Source organism: Coturnix japonica, chromosome 2, assembly GCF_001577835.2.
Source record: "Coturnix japonica isolate 7356 chromosome 2, Coturnix japonica 2.1, whole genome shotgun sequence".
Classification (NCBI taxonomy): domain Eukaryota; kingdom Metazoa; phylum Chordata; class Aves; order Galliformes; family Phasianidae; genus Coturnix; species Coturnix japonica.
Genome location: NC_029517.1, coordinates 92,139,573 through 92,149,770, shown reverse-complemented (window position 1 = coordinate 92,149,770; position 10,198 = coordinate 92,139,573). Strand labels below are relative to the sequence as shown.

Genomic DNA, 10,198 nt, shown 5'->3' with positions numbered 1-10,198 from the left:
TTGTCCAGTTTCCACCTCCAGACTTTTATTCTGACATTAGAAAAATAGTGGACAAAAAATACGTCGCTACCATTCAGAAAAAAATAATTCATCATCTGTTTTATATGAGTGTGGATAATGGAGCTGGAACTACGAACATGTCATCTTTGCAATATGCCCAGACTTCTGAATGAGAGAGATTCCCAAACAGATATCTTCCAGAGTCACATTTCAGACACGCAGCTTCCACCAGCAGGACCTCTGGCAAGGCTGGTGAGAGCACGGCTGCAACTGTGGAGAGTTTGGAAGCAATCCCCGCTGCCCGGAAGCTTGTGGATGTCTGAGCCTTGGATTTGTGCCTCAGTCAGACAGATAGAACAGAAAATATAACAAGGAGAAATCACAAGTTAGCTTCTTTGCTATGAGAGTGGCTAAGTGCTGGAACAGACTGCCCAGAGAGGTTGTGGATGCCCCATTGAGGTGTTCAAGGCCAGGTTGGTTGGATTCAGGTTGGACATTAGGAGACTTCTACAAGGGAGTGGTCAAGTGCTGGAATAGGCTGCCCAGGGCGCTGGTGGAGTCACAGTCCCTGGAGGTGTTCAAGAAACATTTAGATGTTGTACTGAGGGACGTGGTTAAGAGGGAAGTACTGGTGATAAGTGGACAGTTGGACCAGATGATCTTAAGAGTTCTTTTCCCACCTTGGTGATTCCGTGATTGAACCGGAATAGATATACCAAAACTCAAACTGACAGATTGATTTATTTATAAAACGGGACACTGCATCATAAAACCTCAAGCATCTTCTATTCTACTCCAGTTCAGCAGAAAGCCACCCCCTATTCCAATTTTGTTACTCTCTTGCAGTACAAAGAGCATGAAAGCTTCCACCATTCAGTGAGAGGCATGGTGTGTTCTCAGAGAGTCCCTTGTGCGGCTGGAACCAGTTCCAGGTCATGTCATTGAGGGCTTCTCTGTTGTTCAGAGGGATGTTTGTTCCCAGCCACTCTTCACTGCATCCAGGATGAATGGCTCCAGACTGACCACTACAATTGCATGGCGATCCCTGGAGAGAAGCGATTCAAGCTAAGGGACAGCACTGCTACAGGAACAAATGCGTCTAAAGTGGACATAATTGTTTTCACACTGGTTATTAAAAGAAGCTTCTGAATAAGAGCAGCCAGAAATATTTAAAGGGATAGAAAACCCTAATTAGTTTTAAAATAGAGCTTGTCACATTTTCTGGGTGGCTTCTGCAGAAGCCTCAGCAGCCCTTTAACCTGCTTTCCCATGATCACGGAGTCTCCTGGTAATTCAAGGTCAATTGTTAGCTCTCATCCTGCAAGACATGGCTCTCTGCTGGGCTGATGCTGTTATGCTCAGATCACATTGAGGCTTGCCTTCCAAATCCACACCATATGCATGGTGATGTGGGGGAGACATCTCTCTCTTTAATTCAGCACTGAAAAGAACCCTTTGCTCTCAAACTGAGGTGTGTGGATGTGCTCTATGCCGATGTCAGTATTATTGGAGGAAATCACCTCTATAAATCACCTCCCTAACATGTGAAAACAGATGCCCCAAACCGAGACATCAAAACGAATCATACACTTGAAAATCTCCTCTTTCCCCTAGTCACAAAGTGGGGGGTGGCAATACTTCCATGCCTCTGGGAAACCCTTTGGCTAAGCAAATCCTAACCACATGTAAGATATCCTCTAAGAAGAGCATTTATTTGCCTGCTGATTCACTCTTACTGTTGTCCTGCTATTAAAAAAAAAAAAAAGGAAGAACAACAACAACAAAAAGCTCTACACAGATTTTGGAGCTCTACACAGAGTTTGTTTTGAAAAAGAAATCAAAGAATGGGTTCTTTTTTTTTTCAACTCTGAGCCAGATGGCAATTAAAAAAAACCAAACGTATCCCATCCTAAGAAAGGAAACACATGAGAACTTTCAAAAATAGTTTTGCCAAGATTTTTTTTTTTTTTTTCCTTTTTCTTTTAAATAAAACGGCATGGAAAAAATGAGGTGGAAATGGTGAATGAACAAATAGGCTCCGGGTTGAGAAAGGCCTGGTTTCTGGAGAACCAAAGGTATTTTCCATCAGGTGCATTGCTTTTCTGCCTATAGATATCCAAATTACCTTTGTGAGAACATGAGTATGTGCTGCAAACTGTACAGCTACCGCCCCATCTCAGGCCATGGCAGAATCAGGATTCTGTGAAGGCTCAGGGCTGACCCTGTCATGTACTTTCAGTATAGATAACATGGTGGCTCTCTTTTTCAAAGGCGCTACGTGGAGACTACATGGAGTTGCAACAGGAGAGGTTTGCTCTTGATACAAGGTATTCAAGATGCAGTTGGACAGGCAGCTAGATGATCTCACCTAGAACTCCATTCCTCACCAAAGGCTGGATCTGGTAAACTTCAGAGGTCCCTTCCCACCTGGGCTGTTCAGTGACCCAGTGCCAGGTGAAGACAGCTGTGTCCTGCTGCTTGTCCCTTACCATCACATTTGGGGTGAGCTGCTCCTGTGTGGTAGCGCACAAACTGCTCCTTCCAATCCAAGCCATTCTGTACTTCTGTGCTCTGTAGTTCTATGGTTCTAGAGCCGAGGTCAGAGCAGCATTCATGTAGAGGCCTGTTTAATGTGCTTTGCATTATTCCATTGAGATGGGGATCTGTGAGAGGGACCTCAGTTTTATTTTGTCTTGCACAGCTCAAGCCGTTAAAACCAAGTTTCTAGCATTTAGCATACTGCAGGAGCAATGAACTAAACTGCAATTAAAGGATAAGAGCCACAGCCATGCTTGGAACTAGGGTGGTGTAAGTGAAAAGGCTTTAATAAAAGTAATTTTCATCAATTTTATTCTCAGTGTCTCCAAATGTTTCTGTTTGTAGACACTGATCTCCACATGTCTCTTGGTTACACAAACATGCGCAAGTAAACAACTGCATCTCTGCTTAATGCTTCCTTTATTGGAACAACTGGAAGTATTATTTATAGACATCACAGGGGATGAAAGTTTGAGATTTATAAACTCTAATCAGCTGAAGATGATTCAAAATAAATTAATTACATGAGTCAGACATGGATTTAAGAAATCCAGCACTGATGTAAATCACAATGACTTTGCACCCTCTCTGCCTTCCTCTCCCCTCCTCGACTGCTTGTCTTGGAATAGGAACTTGCCTTCAATTTGATATAAACCAAGAAAAAAGAGTGATGGAAATGTAAACTCAGTATGCCAAGCTATATACTTGTGCACAGGAAGGAAAGCCAGAACTCTAGCTGGGACAAAATAATTTCCTATCACTGAGAGCTTTCCATACAACCCGTGCTATCACTCAAACTATATAGAAATCAGATTTAACAGGGATGTTTTCCAGACCCCATGTGGCAGCTCTGGCTTTCTTGACAATTTCTTGGCCCTTTCCAGTGTCCTGTTTGCATCCTTGCCAGTCTTCTTAAGTTCTTTACTATGAGAATAGTGAGGTGCTGGAACAGGCTGCCCAGAGAGAGGCTGTGGATGCCCCATCCCAGGAGGTGTTCAAGGCCAGACTGGATAGAGCCCTGGGCAGCCTGGCCTAGTATTACATGTGGAGGTTGGTGGCCCTGCCTGTGGTGGGGGGTTGGAGATTCATGATCCCTGAGGTGCCTTCCAACCTGGGCCATTCTGTGATTTTGTGATTCTGTTCTTCATTGATTTTTCTTTCTGTGACAGGTCTTTGAGCTGTCCCAATACCCTCCCAGTTCTCCCAGTGATTTCCTTCTCTGTGGTCATTTGACGCCTCCATTTTCCCTCTTGCAGAAATACTGGGTTGGAATGACTATCTGTCCCAGCCCACCTGGCTACAGAGGCCAGATTTTAAGGATGAATGAACACACTAGGCATGCAAATGCAACATCCATCTCCAGGCAGCTTCACAGTTTAGACCAGGCACACTTTGTTTCCCAGTTAAAGGTGGCTAATTAGAACATGAATTACAATCCAGCACTGAAAATCACCTTGAAATAAGTATTTCATTTATAAAAATGTTACATCTTTAAACTGTCCCAGTTCAGTGGTTATTTCCATGCTTGATTTAGCATGGCTGCTGTAGTAGATTTCAATACGCTAAGCAGCTCTTGCTGATGAACAGCCGTATCTGTAACCTTACGCAGCTATAAATGTAGCTGTAGCTGTTAATCATCACTGCACCGAAAACCTCTGTTGAGGGAAATTACATACTATAATATACATACTATACATATATATACCACAGACATTGTGTAGTATATATGTAAAGACTACAGCATGCATCTACACACACCTCCTAGGTGCAACAAGACAGGGTGTACAGTAGAACTAGGTTGTGTTTAAAAGCCTGATGAAAAAGCCAAAAGAAAAGTCTTGGGAATGCAATGTGTCTCAAGAGAAGCACGGCCTCCAAGATGGTGACACAGTCTGCTTGGCTGCAATACACAAACCTTTCACTTTCAAATAAATATGTGCAATTTTCCTTGTTCTTGTCTCACATCTACTACATGCCACAGGACAGGTTCCCAAATGCAACATTTTCTGTGTTTTCCTTAAGTAAGTTATACTTAAAGTATCTCTTCCCCCCCACCATCCCCCCCACCCCACACCACCACCACCACAAAGAATGAACACGGGAGGGAGTGTGGGATTTAGGAAAGCAGCAGTCTTTAATTGGATGTTCTTACGAGCAGTATTTGAAAATCTGAAGTACAAAACCACGTCTCCTTCCAGCAGAGCTGGAGTATTTCAACAAGCTTATCTACATTCGGCCAAGGCAAATGGCTGGTCAGGAGGCAAAGGAAAAACAACTCTTCTTCAGAAGAAGCCAAAACAACTTCCCTCGTGATACACCATGTAGCCATATGAAGAGCATAAAAACCAGGGAACCAAAACAAGGGGTTGTGCTAATGAGCTTCAGCAGGTCGCTAATTGTTTAAATTCCTGATAAGCAGCACTGCTGCCTGGACAATGGCTCAAGGGACTGTGGAGGAAGCTGTCTGGTTGATGATATCATCTCACTTAGCCACACTGCTTTCTGTTTTGTAGCTTATTTTGCAGTTTGTTTGGGAGAGAAGTACTGGTCCAAGAAAACAGAGAGATCAATTTACAAAGTACTTTGGAGAAACGCAAGTTGATCAGACTCTCTGAGTGCAGCATGTTTTTATTACCAAATTTTGAAATCTTGAAAAAGAAATGTATTTCTGTAAGTGCAGCTCTTTTGTTTCTGCTTTCTTAAAACCCCTCCTCTGGGACACATGGGTAGCACCTATTAAGGCAGGATTCCTCACAAACAGGGAGAAGGAATGAAAACATTTCAAGGTCTGTGGCATTGCCTCACCAGTTGAAGAAGGTTGGAAGGCAGGCAGGAAGGCACGGAAGAAGGAAGGAAGGAAGGAAAAACTTTTATTAGCATGGTCTTTGCAGAGTACCCTGATGGAACACAGCTGAGATCGGAGCTACAGTGAGTGTCTAGTCCTTAGTCAACTTCATTGCTACACACACAGACTAGATTGCATAAAGCAAGGAAAACACTGCCTGAAATTCACTTTAAAAAGTTCTTTAACCAGAACAAATCATCTGGGAAAGTACAAATATTTCTAACTGGAAAAATATTTCTCTATAGCCGAGCTAGGCCTGGTAGCAAACCTTAGTGAATTATTAGTACCTTTATTGTTTTCTTTGGCCCCCGTGCACTATATTTGTAAAAAAAAAAAAAGTCACTAAAAAAGAGAACAATTGTAAAAAGCAAATATTTTGTACAAAAATACAAAGTTTTAAAAGCTCTTAAAAGTATATTCCATATTATTGATAAGAGTTGGACTATATATATATATTTATATAAAATCTATATATTTGTGTATCTGCATAATTTTCCTACATTTGGGATCGTAGCAAATGAAACATCCTGTTTACACCAGTTGCTTCGTATGTTTTTTTTCTATAGATGACTGAACAACAGGTCTTAACTCAGATTGAGAGAACGTCTTTTTTTCAGAAGGCACAATGATGTCTGCGGTTACCGGCTGGGAAGAAAAACCTATAGCAGAATTAGTCCAATGGTATTTCCTGATGCTGTGGGGTGAAAGGCTTCCAACAATTGGATGCTGAAGAAGAGTTGCTGCTGAATTCCTTTATGCAATTTAACCAGTTTTCAGTGCTTGCTTTTGGTTTTGATCTCTCTTTCTTTCTTCCTTTCTTTTTTGTTTGTAGGCAATGTTGCTCTCTCCTAGGACTCTCTTTTTCTTGAAGTGAATTTCCACAACATGTAGGTATCTGTAAAGTCACAGCCTGTTACACTCCAAATATTTGCCCTGCAGCATGAGAGAAAAAAAAAATCAAACAGAAAAACATCACATAAAAATCTTGTGAAGATTAAACACAGTTCTAAAAAGGAGACGTACTGAGATCAAGGTATGTTAAAACTCTAACAGGACTCATGTTCAGATTCCTTAAGTCCTGGAGCATAAATATTTGTAAACCATTAGGCTTTTTTAAAAATAACAAATGTATGCAGGGAAAGGAGGGCACACTGTGTTGTTACTTACATACAGTCCTTCACTCTGGACACCCAAACAGTGTTACGCACACACAAAGCTTGTTCAGCACTTTGTTTTGTTTTGCTGCAGGGGGATGTTTTTGTGGATGGGAAGTATTTTTGGCTCTAGCTGACACTTCCATCTGCCTTCACTGAAATTCAGCCTACGTGTTTGCAAGTGGAGCAGCTGGGCACTCTCAGCAAAGCAATGTTATACCAGGTTGTACGTAGGTGTTAACATTTAGGTGGTACATGGCCCTGAACACCATTACCACCTCGCTTTGTAATGTCAGGGATGGATTCCAAGAAACCACACAAACCACTCTGCACTCTGCCTGTGTATCTAGAAAAAGAGCCCCCGTGGCAACTGCCTGGGTGACTGCTCAGCCACACGGCCATTTACAAGCCCTCCGTTGCATTGGTCACTATTTGCAACAGAGCAGTTGTTTGGCATGTGGACCCTGCTCCTCAGCCCAACAGGACATCTCCTGGCAGCATTCCTTGTCAGAATTTTAAGGCCTTCTTAGCAGTTACCAAGTGCTTCCTGTTGCACAAACTTTCAGAACAGTCTGTTTGTTTTTTGAAGGCTGGTCCCTGAGCCAGCCTAAAGGCCAGTTTTCCCACCTGCTTGGCCACTGAGTTTATAAAAACAGCTTGAAGTGTGGCCAGGGTCTAGAGCATAAGTGCCAAAGCATGTCTGAAATTTTAGGCGTGTTACAAGCGGCCAAGAAGTAGAGCACATGATGCCTGCAGTCACTCTGAAACCTGCTTTTCCAGTGATCAATCCAGCATCCACATCATGTAGTGTATTAGCACTGCCACTGCAACCAACCCAACTCCTCACTACCTACCCATTACCTAGATTTAGACTGGATATAAGGAAAATGTTTTTCACCATAAGGGTGGTGAGGCACTGTAACAGGTTGCCCAGAGAGGTGGTGGTTGCTCCATCCCTGGAGACATTCAAGGTCAGGATGGACAGGGCTCTGAGCAACCTCCTGTAGCTGTAGGTGTCCCTGTTCATTGCAGGGGAGTTGGACCAGATAACCTTTAAGGGTTCCTTCCAACTCAAAAGATTCTATGAATGTATCTGTGCAAAGTGTACTTGAATTTGACCGGCCACATATAGAGTGAAATAATCAAATCTGATGCCTTGCTTACCTTTATCCATGTCTTTTTCACAAATGAAATTGTTAACATCTTCACAGTAGAAGTCATTCCAGAGTCCAGCGTAGATTAACCCAGCACAATCTTCTCCTGGCCCATGCCCATGACTCCAGTTATCAGGTTGCCCGGTTTTCCAGTTTCTTTCAACAAAAGAGCAATAGATATTATTGCACAACGCAGCACACACGACAGTTTTTCAACCACAAGAAATTAACAAAAACATCATGAGATCTGTTCTGAAAGGGAAATACACGTTGAGACAAACAATACATGACTCTTGCTGAAAATGGAAAACAGATGTATAACAGAGAAGGGAATCTATTCAACCTCAGGCTGCCAAGACTCAAAGACCTAAAATTAGACCAGTGAACTTTATTTTAGTTTCTGAATGTACAGCGCATATAGCGGGAGTGCTCCATGTGCATCATTCTGAACCTGCACAGTGTGCACGCTTCATTCCTGCCAGCAGATGGTACTGTGAGAAGCTGGCAGCAAATCATGGCAGTGTGGTGACTTGGCCAGTGACTGAACAGAGACGGACCTCCTGGGAGGCACAGCAAGGGTTATCTAACTTACAGATCAGTGTTTCAATAGAAGGTGAAATTTTGGGCTTAGAAAGAATGTACCAAGTATGTATCTACATATATTTTGAGATCATTAGTCTTCATGGTGAAAGTTAACGCAATATGTAAAGAGCTTGCAGCAAGTGCTTCCTCATCCTGTTTTTGTTTAACAAGTGAGAAACACTTCCAACCTTGGGACTTAAAAGCTCAGCTTTCCTGAAGGAACAGGTTGTTGACCAGAGCTTGTGATTGCTGGCTGATATGGGCTACGTTTAGATACAAAATATGCCTGTCTGATACAGAGCATCTGAGCAGGCACCTGGCAGGACACGTGGCTTTCTGAGTAATGAAATACTTTGAAAATAAGAAACTGACAGCTCTGAGGTTATTACAGGGCACCTAAACCCATAGTGTGGTGGAAATCTATTGAAAGCAGCATCTGAAGCAGGATTCAGGCACAGTGCTGCCATAAAGAGGATGAAAAATAAAAACAGGGAAGGAGAAAAAGGGGAAAATATTATGGCTCATTTGAAACATGTCTGACTTTTTCCATGTTTCCCATCAAAATGAGCACTGAGGAGATCACAGCTAATTATTTTGTAACAATTGACTGAGCCTGTTTTTGTGGAGCACAGCATGCTCAGCTCTGTAAACTCTTCAGTATTAAAAATTTGGGTGGTTGAAATCTGTTCCATTTAGGACAAATTAGGTGTAGCCCTAGGATTCCTGGAGAGCTGCCAATCCAGTTCTTGGCCGGTCAAAGCTCAGACACCCTTGTTTCAAGCATTTTCCTTATGTTTAATGCTTTCCACTTAGATTTGGGCTTTATCTAAAGGCTGGCATTTTTTATTTTTATCAGAAGGAACCCCCTATTTATAGTCACTTGTAATGCAAATAAGGAAAATTCAAACCAAGACAGAAAAACTGTCTGTGCTTTCCACCTCAACTTTGTAATAAAAGTCAGGAGGAAATGTTTTGGCAAGGAACGCTTTGCTGTGTAGTTACGTGATTCTTTCATTCAATGTTCAGCTTTCCTTCTGGCAAGGAAATAAAGCTGTGTGCATAGCAAAGGGAGAGAGGGAAAAAATGTTCAACAGCTCCCTCAGTAAAGAATTATTTCATTGACACCTACAAACCTCTGCATCCATGGGATAATTTCTAGATGCTGTTTACAGAAGGGCTGGCAAGAATGGTACAAGCTGCAGAAAAGAAACACTACTGTTTTTATTTACATACGTGTAAAGTGGTGAGGATCCATCCAACCACCTCCATTCATTTTCCTTCTCTGAATCTGTAAGTCCAATCCAGAAGCTGCCTTTCCCTGAAATCTGCCTCTTTATCCATTGCTGTGGAAGAAAGATATTAGTCCATAATAAGCAAATACAGTTTTGGGAGATAATAAGCTACTCTGTCTTCAAGGACATCTCTGCTATCAGAATAGGAATTCCTGGAGAAACTTTTTAAAGCCAAAGACAGGTTTCATGAGTTTGCTTTACGACACCATATTCATTAGTATGATCTACAGGTGAGGTACAGAGAGCTAGTCATCAAAGTGAGGTGGACATAAAGTCAAAGCTAACATCTTATAGATGCAAATGGAGGAAAAAAACCCCACCAAACCAAAAAACCACCAACAGACAGGAAGCACTTGTATTTTGATGTTCCCAGTGCCACATCGCCACAGAGTAATTACGTTGAACAGTTCTAAAAGTACAGCTAGATTTATAGTTATATTGAAAACATCTGTGGGTCACAGCAGTCAGGCTGCATATATGAAAAAGAATTTTAAAATAAATTCCTTTCAATGCTGCTAAAAAGTCCACATTTTGGATTGTATGCAAAGCATACTGGACTGCACTTTCAGAGGTTTGAAACTCCTTCAATTCTCACCATTCTTGTGCTTTGTGACCAGCGCCTTCAGGGTGAAA

At 42.0% G+C, this 10,198-nt stretch overlaps 1 protein-coding gene across 1 annotated transcript in view; it reads right to left on the bottom strand.

The window, feature by feature from the left end:
- Positions 1–4,648: 4,648 nt before the first annotated feature.
- Positions 4,649–10,198, bottom strand: part of COLEC12 (collectin subfamily member 12) — an 80,622-nt gene continuing 75,072 nt past the window's right edge. The window contains exons 8-10 of the mRNA XM_015855377.2: positions 9,507–9,616; positions 7,702–7,847; positions 4,649–6,316 (exon numbers count right to left, since the gene is read on the bottom strand). Coding sequence (XP_015710863.1) covers positions 6,297–6,316; positions 7,702–7,847; positions 9,507–9,616 — 276 coding nt within the window. The 3' untranslated portion in view covers positions 4,649–6,296. The remainder of the gene's footprint in view (positions 6,317–7,701; positions 7,848–9,506; positions 9,617–10,198) is intronic.